The sequence below is a fragment of the Papaver somniferum genome, chromosome 6 (genome assembly GCF_003573695.1).
Source record: "Papaver somniferum cultivar HN1 chromosome 6, ASM357369v1, whole genome shotgun sequence".
In the NCBI taxonomy this organism is placed as follows: domain Eukaryota; kingdom Viridiplantae; phylum Streptophyta; class Magnoliopsida; order Ranunculales; family Papaveraceae; genus Papaver; species Papaver somniferum.
In genome coordinates this window covers 17,909,603-17,926,945 of record NC_039363.1, presented here as the reverse complement: position 1 = coordinate 17,926,945, position 17,343 = coordinate 17,909,603, and the positions used below count along the sequence as shown (strand labels likewise).

Sequence of the window (17,343 nt, the reverse complement as noted above, 5' to 3'; positions counted from 1 at the left end):
TTATAGATGTTGTTTCCTTGATCTGAGATGGAAAACTCTTTAGTTGTTTTCCAAACTTTTGTTAGCATCTTTATCAGTACGAAGAAAGCATAGCTCTCCCTGTTAACCAGTTTGAAAATTAAGCATATCTTTTCAATTCTGGTAAATGTTCCTTCTGAGTATCTTCGTCTTCATATTTTAAGTCATGATTGCTCTCGAGTAGATTTGACATTCCATTGATTATATCTTCAAACTCGTGCATAATTGATGATGATAACGCCATAAGAAGTTTAAGATAGTACTATGAAAAGGAATAACTGCTGAAGCAGAAAGAGAGAAAAATGACAAGACAGAGACAACACTGAACAAGAAATACACTAGTACCGAGATTTGGAATCAAGATATAAGAAAATATTCATCACAAAGGATGAGATTGAGAGTTAACAAAAAGAGATAATCAACAAACAATTGAGAAGAAGAATCACCAAAATGGTGAGATCAAGATGTTTTACCACTGGTTAAAATATCACAATTTTTTTACCATTGAAAAGCATTTTAAGACATCACGTATAAACATGGCTATCGGATTATCCATATTTCTTATATTAACAATAATCAATTAAAAGGATAAATTTAAAAATATCCCCTTATTTAATAAAAATCAATATATAAGACAAAATTTAAAAATCAATATATCATCTATTTACGGAGCACTCGTCTGCCTGAAACGTGAGACCTCTGTTTCTATAGGGAATCTGGGGAGATTGTAGGTATACCACGGGACATATCCAATGAGATAATGAGTATTACTTATACTCTGGTCCTGGTGGATTGATGGCAAAGGAGTCCTAGTCCTATTAGCAAATTGAGGATATGTCCCAAAATCGACTATCATCTTGGGGATATGTTCCAGAATTCCAGTTTTCGGGAATATGTCCCAGCCATTCAAATTCTCATCCAAAATCGTTAAGTAGTCAACATTTGCATATACTTGGGACTATATATGCACACACTTGGGATTAAATATGCGAATTAAAACATATATACTGTATACAAACACCTTTACAGGGTTCAGGAACATATTCATACAGAAAAACCTCAAATAAATTAGATAAAAAGTTCACACATTTACGATAAATTGATTATTTAACGGTTCCTTGATAGAAACCGATATTTTGAGGCATATTCTCGAAAATTGGAATCCTGGGTATATTCCCAAGATGTCAGTCAATTTTGGGGCATATCCCCAAGTTCCTTTACATATATTCACTGACAATCAGTGTTTTGAATGCTACATGTCATTTTACTACTCGGTAGAATAGTCTGACACGATATCCAACGCACCAAGATTTTTAACCTGGTAATGAAACAGTTGGATACTTGAGATATGTTGACATTGTCTGGTGCTCTGGTTTGTTTGTATATTGACAGAATTTAATTTAGTATTTTCAATTTGGACCTGGGGAAGTGATGACATACATCGAGCTTTTCTTTTGCGAAATTTGGATTACATGTTCAATAGTTCCATTGATCAATGGTTTTTGTTTTTAAGATGAGATACCTATAACAGATTGATATGAAAAGACTTCAGAGAATTCGACTCTAGAAAACAAAACTTGGTTTATAGATAAACTTATTTTAAGTGGCAACAACTAGGATCATTTTATTCATTCTCAATTTGGAAACAAAAACCTGGACTGCATTAATCCGACGGAGCTGGGGCGGCTGCGAAATGAACACATCTGTTCCAAACAATAGGGCCTCTCTGTAATATGCCTGGTGGAAATATGCGAGGTATTAATCCATCGAAAGTTTCTACCAGCATATCATAACACTTCCTTCCAATCTTATTGATGAGTTCTTGGCAACAATCATAAGTTATACTCTTGGTGTTCATAGCCAACTCTGATAAAACATACAGAGAACATTTTTCTGAGAAGTTGCTTGTGCAAGAATCTAAATATTTATAGTATCCTGGATAAGGTTCTGGTGGTGCAATGTCTCTTAAAATGTACCAGAAAGGACCGCTGTATTGTGATGGTGCAGGCGCCGGTGCAACACTAAATCCAATACTAGGAGTCAACAATGCTGCAAAGGAAGCTAGTAACAGTACTGCCGTCATCGTCACTTGTGTAGCAGTGTTAGGCATATTGATTTACTTGAATTTGACTGCTGCTACTCTCTGGTATATTTTTTGCTGAGGCATGTTTATATACTGGTGAAATTGACGACAACAGATACGAAACCCTTGAAACTTTGAATTAATTTGATCGGTTATTTTCCTTTATCTCATTGTAGTTACTTACGCGGTAACCTTTCAATTCCTTACATTTACTTCTTGAACTGAAATACTATTAGGAAACCAAAATTTCATTAACAACTAAAACTTACAAATGAAAACAACGTAACTTACATGGAATACTATCAGGAACCCAAAATTTGAGACTAAAGAGTGCAGCATCTGGAATGCCACATCAACCTTAAAAACTTCAAAAAACAACAAATCCTATCACTACTAGCCACATACATTTTTAAAAACAAAAACAAAAAAATTAAAAAAATAAATAAAGGAGAAAACTGTTGGTTCATAAATAAATCACCGTTTCACAAATTTCCTCACCACTTGAGCTCGTTTTTCCAGTACTACTCGATCCCACCAGTCCGTCGTCCTCATCATCAGACGATAATCTAGTTAACCAACATGTACCATGTAAATGACCATGCACACAAACGAAATACTCCAACCTACTACCATCAACAGACCCAAGTTTTCTCAAAGCACTCTTCGTTGGTACAAGCTTAGCCAATGTCATACTCCAAACACGAGACTTACAATAAGGACATCGAATATGATCTTCAAACTGTATTTGTCGTTTGATTAAACACTCTCTAGTTTTTGATTTCACAAATCCTTTAAATACCCCTCTGAATACACCCAAATCATCGTCATTACCAGCACCACCATCAACACCACCACTACCACCAGCAGCACTAATATTACCAGTACTATGTTCACAAGGATCGCAAATGTACAATACATCAGTTTGACATTTTTTGATCAAGAAACTCTGACCAGAAGTCTTTGAAAACCGAGAAGCAATGGCGAAATGACCTTTCAGGACTTGTTCCGCTTGGAAGTTTGGACTCGGTTTCCCGCCACAACAGTAGAATAAAATCTTAGCAAGTGAGTCCCAACCACCATTCGCCGGCGCCATTCCTTCGACCATACGAGGTGCTCGTGATATGCATAATTCCTTCCATAGTACTCTTTTCGCGACGGCACTTACTTTCCGACATACACATGACATCAAACATAGTATGTGTGGATCCCAATTGATTGATTGAGAGACTAAATAGAGAACTTTTTCATCAAGAATTCCTGATGAAGTATCACCTGATGTTGTTGATAAATCGATTGATTTCAATCTCTGGTTCATCGCTTTCTCTTTTATGAGCTGAAATGAAGAACACAAATTTTTTCGCGATTTGAGAATTTGTTAACCTGTGACAGTGGTTGGACGTTTATATACTCCCTAGTCTTGAAACAGGTCCACACGCGTTTGCTGAACAGTGGTTGGGTAAGTAATTTCTTCTGCAATGAGACACGTGTTTAGATCTCAAATAAAAAAGAATCTTTGCTGAGAGCAGAATATTATTGATCGATCTCGGACCGTTTGATTTAGCTTTTTACCAATCAACTCAACACGTGTCTTAAATACACCTGAACATAAAGATATTTCCCGAGGAACAAAATATATCTGGTTGCTACGTGTCGATTTTTAAAAGCAAAATGTAGGTGTTAGAAATTTTAGCTGATTTTAGATAACGAGAATCTTACATTTGGGGGGCTACCAAGCTTACACGTATAAAACAGATTATCTCGTAGTATGATCCCACTTTAACAACCTCTTTTTTAACTGAAAAGTACAGAAGACTTGCCCCCCGATCGAGAACAGCAAGCAATATCTAGAGTCAGTAAGCCTAGTCATCGACCTTTTTGCAATTCGACGACCATTAACGGTCTTTTTTTCCCTTTCTTTCCGACAGGTACATTAACCTTCGACACCAGATTACTGCAAATCCTTTTCCAGTCTGAAGTCTAGCTAAAAACAACCGGGATTATATATATTTAAAGTATAAGTAACTCATGCCCTCGACTCCTCAAACTTCCAAAGGGGAGGCAGGTTTTGAAGAATGGGTCTGCGAGCTACCAATGGGTGCAAAATAAGCTATAATAGTCAAAAACTAGCTTGAATAGTTAAAAGTGGGGTTCCGATCCAATTGCGCTTGGTGTGCAGCTCCAAGATGGCTCGGTGCCTGTCAACTTCTCCTTTTAAACCCTGCTGTATTAATAAACTATACGTATTGATACAAAAATCCTAACTTAAAAGGTCGTACATTTTATCAATAGACTTTGCAATGAGTTTGGGCTTTTTTTTAATCAAATGTGGTGATATAGGACATGTAGATTTCTTCTTAGGTGTGGCAAACATCTCTGGATCAAGTCTGACCGGTGAATTAGCATATTTTAAATTAATGCATGTTATTGAGCTACTTCTAACCTTGGTAGGTGTTGAGTCTCTCTTATCTGTTATCCCAGAACTTGAAGCATATCCATCGTATCACCAAGAGGCGCAATTCGTTCACCGACATTGCACCATAAATTCACATACCCATTATCAATAACTGCCAATCCCACGTCTCATACCAATTAGAATCATTAACCATATATTCTGGTTTATTATTACCAATCCAAATCACCTTAACGTTCTTCCTTGGTGCTAAGTTAAAGGCAGCATGAAATTTATCACAAAATGGTTTTAACCCTCCAGAATTAGCATTCACATTATCAAAATACTTAACCTTATTAGTCTAAAACCACCTAAAACTCCTAGCAGGGAACTTCACGTATTTCTTGCTCACATTAGAGTTGAACATTACAGATACATTTCGTTGTTCAAAATCTTCATACAATGTACACATATAGCATATAATTTGTAACAGAAACCCCTAATTTGAACGCATAATTACACAAACAGTTCATAAATTTATGGTTTCAAAAGAAAATAAATATCTAATGATCTGATTCAAATCAGAGTTTTAAAGATAATATTACACAATTAAGAATTAGGTTAACGTATTATCGAATGTAAATTAAACAAATTACATAAATAATAAATAAATCCTCAATTTCATAAAATTAGGATTTACTAAGAAAAAAAATCCCAAATCAGAAAATTAGGGTTTCTGAATCAAAATTGGGTCAACATATATATCGAATGAAAAATTAACAAATTACAGAAAGGGAAAAAGTCCCCAATTTTTCCTGTCACAAATTTAGGGTTTATGAAAAAAAAAATCCAAAATCACACATTCACGGGTTTCTGAATCGAGATTGCGATGCACAAAAGTGTAGACATGTTGATGATGAAAAACTAATTGTGATTATCTGAGCATGATTATATGGTGATGAGAGGAACTCTTTTAACTTTTGATAAAGAAAAACTTTAGTAAATCACAATGAAGAAACACTGATAGTGAAGAAATTTCATATCGACAAGGTACAAACCATAATTACACTCATGTTTTCCTTACCATTTCTTCATTGTTGGGTGATGCCTCAAATTCCACATACTAAGAAATCTACACTAACATTCTACGATATGAGACATTAAAGATCTAATGAATAAAAATTATAAAATAAGATTAATTCAAATCTAAACCCTCTCTGAAAAAAATAAATTTCCTCTGCAATGATACATATACAATAATGTTTGATTATCAAACAATGTTTATACAAATGAAAAAATATAGCATAATCATATGAAATTGATCATTTTACGCAAGCGCTACCGTACCTGTTAACTGAAACTGGAGAGGGAACAAATGAGCACATCATCCCCAAAGGCGTACTTATAAGAAATGTATAAAATAAATTCCAAGCATTCACCAAAACCTCGGATGATAAAAAAAAAAAAGCATTCACTCATATGTTAAAATCCCCTCTAGATAATAAAGTTGATAATACTAACAAGAAAACTCGGGCCTCGGCGCCATTCTATACCAGCAGACATGAAGAACCCCTATAACATAATAGGTCTATATGTCGGGATGTGCACACCCGTAATATTGAGGAACCGCCAACATACAAACTGATGACCTTGGAAAACTCATAAAAATGAGTACAGGAGAGTTAGTTATCGATTCCAACCTCAATTGGTGACAAGACATGCCTACCTCGAGATCCACAATCCACTGGATCTTACTTTGAATCGATCGTTGTTAAAACAGATTAACTTAATCGTATAAAGCTCATCACCATATTCTCATCAAGGATTTTAACCTCAACATAATCAATACTACCACCACCTTCTTCCTCTTGTACAACATAAAGAAAACTTCTAACTAAACGTTCCATCCATTTTTATTCTCTCTCAACACAAAGTTTCTTTTTTGAATATACCTGAACTTTTGATCTCTCCTTCTACATGTAACAATTATTACCACTACCTCTTATACCCATAAACATGACTCATTCCTTGTTTGTCCTAACAAATACATCACCACCTAGCTCAACACAATAAAACTTGCTCATATCCCGTTTTGTTTTAGTTGACATAGTCCAATTGATTTAGAAAAAGATGATTTTTTTGAAGCATGAATTTTGTTATACTACTAAGGGAATATTACACGAGGGGTAGATAATATTTTTGTTATAGGGAGAGAAAAAATGCATTAGAGGAACGCAAAAAGCGTAGTCAACTCGCTGACTTGGTTGATTCATACACCGAGTCGTTTTTTTTTTCTTTTTTCTGAGACTAATATATCCCTATCTCCTAAAATTTTGAACCTAAGTATTCTATTGAGATAGCCAGTCCAATAAAAAAAAAGATAACCAGTTTCATGTTTTGATCCAAAAAGGTGAAACGAACATGTTTTATTCTTCCCATTCAAACAGAAAGGAACACAGTAATGAAAGCTCCAATTGCAATGGAGACCGATCATGTAATGGAAATGTTTGGATCAGTGGTTGAATCAATAATTATTCTTGGTTGCATGATGGATCTTGTTCTAATCATAAATCTAGACGTTTTTCTTATTAGGAAAGAAAATTCTTATGTTGATTTCGTCTATGAAGGAAACTTATCTAGGTATATTTTTCTTTATGTCATTATAATAAAAAAAATGTCACTGTAATGAGGAAATTGAACCGTAGGAATTTTAATGAAAGTTTGTTGAGAATTTTACTTCTGAAATTTCTGATTAGGTATGAGTTTGGGTTGCAATTGTGTGAAATGAGCGTGTGCCAGTGAAGATATTTTTAGCTTGAGTCAAACAAATTTATTAAATGAACCTAGATAGCAAATTGACTACGGTTTTTTCTCTCTTCAGATCCATTTTTGCCCTCCCATTAACAAAATGCGTAGATAAAACCCCAAAATTCATCAATTACAGTCTGATTGGTAAGCTATGAATCAAAAACAACCTGACATTGGAGTATAATAGCAGTTTTCAGATCAGTGGTGCATCTTGGGCGGATGCTGATGTCGAAATTCGAAATGAAGGCCTCCGGCCAATGCTTTCCACAAGAAAATCTGCACTTTTAATAGACACAACAGTCTTCACAAAAACTTAGTTGGTGGTAGAAGTGTTCGATGCAGTTGATTGAAGTTTCTATTCAGGCCTTTGTATCTTGATGCCGCGGAGAACTGCCCGATCGATATCCGTATACTTCTTTGTTTTTCGGCTTGATTCATAACTAGAAATCGAGTCTTTGGGTTTGTTCGAGTCTTGGAGTAGAGTCCATTCTATGCCCTTGAAGTATTAGAGCTAATACTCCTATTACATAGGTTACTATGAACTGAAATAGACATATAGGAGGAAGTAGAAACTCAACTAGATCAAACTAAGGTAATAAAAAATAGAAACAGGAACACAAAGCTAATAAAAATACATGAATGAGTAAGCAAAAGGAAAGGTACTAAATATTAAAACAGCTACAAGATACCTAGACCTAGATTATACCTAATACAATACTAGAAAAAATAGAAACACACAAAGCTATTAAAATTAGAAACAATATTCTGAATTAAAATCCATCGCTCCATAGAAATGTGTCTTAAGGCATGAAGATAGTTTGTTAGTTTGTGGTATTTGAAACTTTCAAATTATAATGAAGTTTCTGAAACTTTATCATATTCAAAACTTAGAAGAAGATTTGGTAAAACTGCTGATGTAGATTCCATTAGGGTCTAAAGCTGACCTTAAGAGGTGATATATTTAGATGTTTAATCTTTGAACAATGAGAAGCTGTGGATCTGATGCTGATATACCCACAATTTTTCCACAACGAAACTAACTACAAAAAGTTATCAAGATATAGATTGTGTAGGTGACTGCACTTCTTCATGAGATAGAGATAAGTCTGAGATGATTAAAAGGGTTTTCATAGCTACAACTAAAACAAGTCCAGAAAAATCTTTTGATTCTTGTAGTCAAAACAAGTTCAAAAGGTTCAAACCTAAATAAAAAACGCACCAATTTCCTTGGCAGACAAACCCAGGGGAAATGAAAAACTAGGAAGCAAGACATTTTAAGGGAGACAAAAAACAGGCACCAAATAAAGGAAACCAACTACCAAACAATTACTTCATATTCCAAACAATTACTCCATACTCCAACAACGAAGAGTATACTTCTAAAAAGAGAAAACCATGGGGATCTTAAAAAAACTTTCCTTATAAGGATCTACTTCAATAAATAAAAGGTAAAATGGTTATTAGTCGAAAGCTTACAGGGAATAGAGATGAAACACACAAACCATTTGTTTTGGTTAGTACACCATTCCATAACTTGGACATAGAGATGAAAAAAAGACGAACAAATGTAAACGAAACAATACTCAAGCCGAAAGCTTACAGGGAAACACAAACCAAATAATAAAACCACAAAGAAAATATAAATCTGAACATTTTTTTTTTAAACATCAGAACAAGTTATTGGTTGCATCTATGGTTTGGGTTTTGAACATCTCTCTGATAAGAGAGAACATCATCACTTAATATATAAAATCTCTGAAACATGGATTGAATTGAAGGATAGGGATAAGCATCTCAAATAAGTGGATCTAAATTATTGATATGGTTCTGATAAATGGAGATGAGATTTACCTAACCGAGCAATAGATACACAAATTGATAAAACACATATCTATTAACTCAATCAATGGAAATTAGGAAAACCTATGAATCCTTTTGCAGTTACTCCCTCCAATAATGTGAGTAGTTCTTAAATTCGCATTGTTTCATTTCCCATTAATCCCCCCTCTAACTGCCTCTCTACCCGTGTAATCACCAATTTCAAACACACTCATTACCTAGCCCATAACCTAAATCCTATTCTCATAAAATCTACTTGAAAGATTTTCTACTCCTTTGGAAACTGGCACTTGACACTTGGTGAACGTATCCAATCGGCAAACCCTGACACAACCACTTTTACACCCCTCACATTATTTCCACCCAATTCCTGCTACTGGCACATGTGGGAGTCAATGATTGTCAGAAGGAACAAAGTTATCGTCAATATGAGAAAGCCCAAGTAATTTCTTCTATACTTTTTAGAATCTATATGTATTTCTTTTTGTAGAGTGCCTCACAGGTCAAACATCCAAGTACCATTAGCCAACAGACAACTCTTCATCAGCTGGTCAAGACTTCGGCATGTGACATTGAACTTGCTTTTTCTCAAGGACAAAACTGTAATCATCTGGAGAACTCCAATTGGAAGCCTCAATACCCAAAAACCAAACTTTTTCAGAACTAACTTGTACAACCCCGATTCCGTGAGATATTTTCAAATTAAAGCTGCTACTTATATACCTCTCACTTGTGGCTTACCTCACACTCAACACCAGAGAAGTAAACATTACACTCATCTCATTCTTACCAGTGTGGATTCTTATTCAACCTCAAACGATAACAATATTGACAGTATAGTTAACAAAATGAAGTTTTCTCTAGCTATGCCAGAAGACTTACTCCCAAAAGTGTTCCTAAACCCATAAAATATCAAAAATAAGCATGAATTAGGATGGAAATGGTGTTTCATATGGAAACTTTGTAGTAATATTTGCTTTGAAGCCTAAAGAGTCAGCATCTTCATTGATGGCAACTGGGAAATGATGAGTAGAATTGAAGTGAATAACCAGAATATAAGAATAAATTTATACACTCTAAGGCTCACTCATGAAGAAGACTATACTACTCTCATATATAGAGGAACTAAAGGATTGTTTCAAAATCTTATGGTTCTGATTGAGATTCCTGCTGGTGGCCCTGACTTAATTGATGAAGAGCTTTGCTCCAAAATCATAGTCTGAATTCTCATCAAGAGAATTTCCAAGCACATCATTCCTGGCATTAGAGGAATTTTGAAACCTGTTAATACTTTTCAAGATGCTAGAAAACCTCATGGTAGACATAACAAATTAATTAATAAATCTCTAATACCAATAAAGACCTCAGTGCAAAACCCAAGGCACTGCCGTCTCGGCCAGGAGCTTTATCAAGACAACCATCTAAATAAGCTTACTATTGATGTTATTAGACATATCAAATTTAGAATAGAAGCTTTTGAAACCACCACCATCTCTCGCCGGCTGGAGTTTTCTTACGCTCTCAATGATATTAAATTTTGCAAGGTTTGTACAATCCTTGATCACCTAAGCCCCCTTTGTGATATCCCACCCACACATAATCACCCAAATTCCTTATCAAGTAAACCCCCCCCCCCCCCCCCCCCCCCCCCCCACACACACACACCTCCTTTATCCCTAAAACAAAAAAAAAAGTGTCTTAGCAAGAAAGGATATTATCCATAAATACTACTATGATGCTGATGCTGCAATGGAATTTGAAGCCAAAATGAATCAGCAATTGGAGCTAGAACATACCATAGACAATGTAGCTTCTTCTTCTAGTGATCCTATGAAGTTTGGAGACTATTCCTCTCAACTTAATTTTGATGAAACACCTCATCATCCTGATGTTTTTGCTTGCCAGATTAGAAACATAAAGATTGACATAGCCAAAAAAGAATCTAGGCACATACAAGAAAAAAAAACTCCAAATATGAAAGATGTTGCTAGATCTCAGTGCTAACAGAATGCTATCAATACAAATCAAATCCTAGATGTTCTTATCCTTCCAGTTTCCCCCCTCCAAAACCTTTTTCTTTCAACTCTTTACCAACTTTAGCCAAAATCAAAGCCATAATGGATGCTGAAATTGCTAAAAAAAAACAAAACAGAGAGGCTTGGTAGGCAAAGAAATCATCTCACCATTTTTATAGTTCCAATATTTACTCTCTATCCAATGGTACTTCTGACTTTAAAAGGAAGAATCCTTCTCTCAATGTGGATGACAGCTTTTTCAGTGTTTTTGATGATGAAAAATTTAATAAAACCAAGGACTTGGAGAACCGCATGAAAGACCAGCAAGCTGCTACAACACAAGTTCTGGCTAATGGTACTTAGGAAAGCCCTAACAATGAAAACATAGTACTCTCTCTACCCTCTTCTCTATTATACTCTCAGGATAGTACCACTAGATACTATGCCTCTTCTAAATTGTCTCAATGCATGATAGTTAACACCTAATTGTATGAAAATCTCATGACGATTAATTTCTAAATATCCCAATGTTTTCTACTTCTGGCAACTTTTTACTTCCCTATCTTGGAATTGTCAAGGATTAGGCACTAGGGATGCTAAGAGATACTTAAATGATATGCTAAATAAACTAAATTCTGACATCATTTTCCTCTCTGATACTAAGCAAAGAAGCAAAACCTCAAGAAAATTATGTAGTAAATAAATGTGAATAATTACTGGTTTGTTGAACTAGGTGGGGCGAGTGGCAGTGCTGGAGGTTTAGCACTGATATGGAAGAGTAATTTATCTCTTAAAGTTATTGACTTTTCTCTTAACCATATCAATGTTATTATCAGCCCATCTAATAACTCCCTTTGGATTTTCACATGCTATTATGGTAGTCCCAATGAGCTGACACTGAAAGTTGAGTCATGGAAAATGTTGGAAAATAATGTTATTACCAATCAACTGCCTTGGCTGATTATTGATGATTTTAACTTCATTCTCCATGACTCTGAAAAATTTAGTATTCATCCCATTGATACTATCGAGGCAAATTTTTTTAATAACAAAATTATTGATCTGGATATGGTGGATATTGGCTTCACTGGATGTCCTTTCACATGGTCTAGTCCTGCTCTCACTGAACAAAGGTTGGATATAGGAATTGCTACTGATAGTTGGATTCTTATGTATCCCAACACCACTATAACCAATATGCTATCTATACGGTCATACCATTATCCTATTTTGTTAAATACTAATCCCAACTGGAGGAATGGTAGTATACCTTTTAAATTCTTTGGTTCTTGGTTGGAACATGAAGATTGCAAAAAAGATTTTAGTTGAATGCTGGAGCAAATCCCACTCTGGGTCAAGTGCTTTCCTCATTGCCAAAAAACTCAAAGATATCAAATTGCATGTTAGAACATGGAACAAATATGTTTATGGTAACATCAAAACAAACATAGAACAATGTAAGCAACATCTGAAATGGATACAAAACAATACTTCAGAATAGATAAAAGCCAAGTTCTCATACTTGCTAGAAAAAAGCCAAATTAGTGGTGGGATATTGAAGAAAAATTATGGATGACCAAGAACAAAGATCAAGTCATTAAATTAAGGGACACAAATACTAAATATTTCCATAGAGCCACTAAATGCAGAACTAGAATAAACAAGATTGATACTATACAAGATGTAAAGGAGTTTGGATAACTGATGCTCAAGAACTAAAATCTTGCTTCACCAACCATTTTCCAACATGGCCGCTGCTGAAGTTATAAATATCTTCTCAGACATTCTTAACCTTATCCCTACTATCCTAACCCCTTATGACAATCCCATCCTTAACAGACCCCTGGATAGTAATGAAACATTGTTGGTGATAAAGCTCCTGGCCCTGTTGGTTTTCCTCAAATTTTCTTTCAAGCCAATTAAGAAAAATTAGGTGAAGACATCACAAAAATTGTTCAACATTTCTTCCCCTCTGGTCACATGCTCAAAGAAATGAGCTCCACTTTCATATCTCTTATCCCTAAGATTGACAACCCTTCTTCCCCTAGCCACTTCAGACCTATCAGTCTCTTCAACACTACCTGCAAAATCATTTTCAAACTTTTAGCTCAAAGAATGAAACCTTATCTCAACAGAATCATATCCCCCTAACAATCTGCTTTCATACCTGGAAGACAAATCTCTGATAACATACTTGTAGCTCATGAAATTATCCATATCATGAGATCAAAAAGAGGTCAAAAAAGTGAAAATGGTAGTATGGGTATTAAAATTTACATGGAAAAGGCTTTTGACAGAGTTGATTGGGACTTCTTACTATCTATTATGAAGAGAATATGTTTCAATGATCAGTAGTATAGAAAAATTTATCAGTAGATATCTACCACCACCTCTGATGTCCTCATCAATGGCTCTCCAGACAAATTCTTCAAACCTTCTAGAAGGCTAAGACAAGGTGATCTTCTTTCCCCTTATCTTTTTCTTTTCTGCATGGAAGCTCTATCTAGAACTCTAATCCAAGCTGAGGAAATGGGTTTTATAACTGGCATTAAAATCTAGAAGAATGCTCCTTCCATCAACCATCTCCTGTTTGCTGATGACTGTATGGTTTTCTGCAAAGCCAGTAAGATAGAAATCCAGAACCTTATCGATATCCTCAAACTGTTTGGTGAATCTTCTGGTCAGCTAATCAACTTCAAAAAACATGGTGTTTTTTTTAGCAAAAACACTGACTTAAGTCTTATCCCCGTTATTAGCAATAATATGGGGGTCCAAGTCCTTCCATTGAATGACAAATATCTTGTCTCCCCCCTTTTTACTCACAGAAGCAAGATTATTTCTTTCAAGTCAGGAGTGCATAAACTACAGCTCAGACTATCTAGTTATTGGAAAAAAATACCCCTCTCAACTCAGCTGGTAGGCATGTCCTCATCAACTCTATCACCTCTACAACCAGCATATACCAGATGAACTGCTTCAAACTCCCTAAACAAACCTCTCAAGATCTAAACAAGCTGTAAAGGGACTTCTTCTGGGATAAATCCTTAGATAATCCTAAAGGTTACTACCCTAAAGCATGGACTGCTGTCAGCAAACCCAAAGACATGAGAGGATTGGGCTTCATGAATATTGAGCATTTTAATAACTCCATGATAACTAAAATTGGTTGGATATTGGAGATTGACAAAGACTCTTTATGGTACCAGCTGATGGATGCTAAATATCTCACTGGAAGAAATGTTTAACATGGACACCAAACTTAAGAATGGGGACTCTTGGCTATGGAAAGGAATATTGGAAGGCATCAACAATATAAAATAACATAGCTCCTGGAAGGTTGGAAATGGCAGGAAAATCAACATTTGGGAGGATATTTGGGTGCCAAGTATTGCAACTACTCTCACTAAACCTTCTAACTACCCTCTTTAGTTAATAAGGGTGGAGCACCTTATGCTCCCTACTGGTGATTGGAATGCTCCCCTAATACATTCTTGGTTTCATTCATTCACTACCAATGCCATTCTCTAAATTGAGCATCGATCAGACATGAGAGGAAGATAAAATAGTGTGGAACCTCACTGACTCTAAAAATTTCTCTGTCAAGTCTCTGTACAAGGCCAAGATGGATAATCTATATACAAATGATTACCAAACCGGTAACTGGCATGATTTATGGAAGATGCACATTGCTCTAATGATCCAGATTTTCTTACGGAAATGTGCTCATGGAATCCTCCCTAACAACGCTAAATCTGCTAGCATTCTCCATTACATTGATCCAATATGTCAGTTCTGCAATAGTAGGGAGTAAACTACGACACATCTGTTCCTAGATTGCCCTACTGCCAATTTAGTCTGACATCTTTTACTTGTACCTCTCCATGGGAAGTTTGAATGTAACACAAACTTCATGGATTAGTTAAATTCTTGGTTTAATTCTAGCAACACTGATGATAACTATAACATTTATGCAACTACCTGCTGGTTCATCTGGAAGGCTAGATGTGATTTTATTTGCAATCACATTCAACCAAATGCCAGAAAAACCACTACTAGCATTCAGAAGCACCTATGCAACCATTACAGAGTCCATCACATTCAGAACCACATCCTCAACTATGTATATCATCTTGAGGATAGTGGTGCTCGTAGTTATGAGGATATAACAAACTACACTCTGGAACCAAACCAAAAGGGAAACTTTGGCATACTTATAAAAATATGTATCTTACAGGATCCAGAAAGTTTTGCTTATTACACTACTCTAACGGCTTTGGATTTTGCAGGAAACACCATTAGGACTAGAGGATATCCATGATACTATGGAGAAGGAAGAACAACAGGAGGAGCAGACTTAGCTTTCAACTGGGTCAAGGATTTGCAGCACACCGACATCGAAATACAAGTTGAACCCACGAAAATCCTTATTCATTTCTCTATGTTATATCACAATGAAGGAAATTTTCATCTCAGCTATCATGAAACTTTTAAAAGAGAAGAGAACGATCAAAACATGTTATTTGTTTCTTTTGTTTTAGTGGGGCTTGCGAGGATTCATAGATTTCAAAATTTAAATTTTCCAAACATTACTATGTACTATAAGAACCTTAACCATGGCAGTAGGGGCACTTATTTGACCACTATCTCCACCGTGTATTACTCTTAGGCCTTCAACGGAAGCTTTTCTATAAGAAGAAAATAAAAATAAAAAAGACCGGGAGGACCTCCTATTCCATTGACGTAAATTTCCTTGATCATCTCAATAGTCATTCTCCCGGGAAAAATAGAAGAAAGAAAAGATTACAAAATGCAAATTAATCGGAAAATGAGTAAATCTAAAATAGACAGTGACTTCAGACATAATACCCGGCTAAAAACCTAAGGACCACTTGGGGGTATAAGCAAAACCAGATCACGAGCATGGGGATATGATTCGAGGGTTTGATTAAGTCACGGAGGCTGTCGACGGAGGCGAGGTTCTCTTCCAATTTTTTCCTTTTCTTTGTTTAGGTTTATCCTTGATTCATTCGTAATAGGAAATTCATCTGAATCTTTTGAATTTTAATTGTTCAATCTTGTTCCTGGTTCCTTTGATTAGGTTTCCCTTGTTAATAATTTTAGTAATTCCTCTATGGGGTTTGAATTAGGGTTTCCAATTTAGAGGATTTCTCTGGGATTGGTGTTTTTCCCCTTATGAAAAAAAAAACCTAGCGCTTGTTTCTGAAATAGGGGTGCTCAGTGTTTTGGTGCTCTCTACCTCTATATTCTATTTGTGATTTTCGATGTGGTTTGCTGGTTTTTGGATTTAGGCTCCTTTGATGTGTTTCCGGATTGTGTTGTCTTAATTGATTATCGGATAGGTTAATTTCATTTCAGGTTTAATTATAGATCATTTTAGTATGAAAATAATATTCGGGTGTATCTTGGTATGGTAAAGTATGTTAAAAATGTTTGCTTTATTAAGAATTTTGTCCATGATAGCTGAAATTCTTTTAGTTTTGGGTAATGACTCAGTATTGCTGTGAAGACTTGTTGAAATAGTGTAATGGCAAAACGTTTCTGGTCAATAGAATTGATAATTGTTGGTTCTGCTAATGGTATATGATGCGGGGGCATACTGTGTCACTTTAGAGTTTCTCTATTTAGGAATATGTTTGCTAGATTATCTCTCAAGTAAGGGCGTTTGTGTCTGTTAGTGTAGGTTTTCTCTGTTTAGGTTTTCTTTGCTAGTATAAATTGGTTATTAGGTCTTGTTTAGGAGGTAGACTTTATTATTGATTCTAAGAAAATAATCGTTATATTATCAATGAGTAATTTGGCTTCTTTCCCTAGACTCAATTTATCAACGTCTTATTGATTTCCTATTGTTCTATTCTTCAAGTTTTCTGTCTATTGTTAGTTTATTCCCAATGTTGCTAGCATAACTTCATCAATTGGCGCTAGAACGAAAAACCCACAAACCCTAGCTAGCTATAATGGAAGGAAGAGTTAGAGGTGTGGTGGAAGAGGTACTCAAACTTATCAAGCAGAACTTTACGAGATTAGAGTTATAGTTGATAACATGTTGCCACAGTTGGAAAGAATGGAGCGACATAGACGTGAGAGTGCCTTTATGGAGATATCGGAAGGCCGACACAAACTTTTAGATTCACCGGAAGGAGTTTCTAAAGTATATGAACATGAAGATGCAG

General features: G+C 35.4%; 1 protein-coding gene across 1 annotated transcript; it reads right to left on the bottom strand.

The window, feature by feature from the left end:
* Nucleotides 1-2,547: 2,547 nt before the first annotated feature.
* On the bottom strand, nt 2,548-3,416 carry LOC113290578 (EID1-like F-box protein 3). The gene has a single exon (XM_026540167.1). The coding sequence runs from the start codon at nt 3,414-3,416 to the stop codon at nt 2,565-2,567; it is 852 nt and encodes a 283-aa protein (XP_026395952.1). The 3' UTR covers nt 2,548-2,564.
* Nucleotides 3,417-17,343: the final 13,927 nt, after the last annotated feature.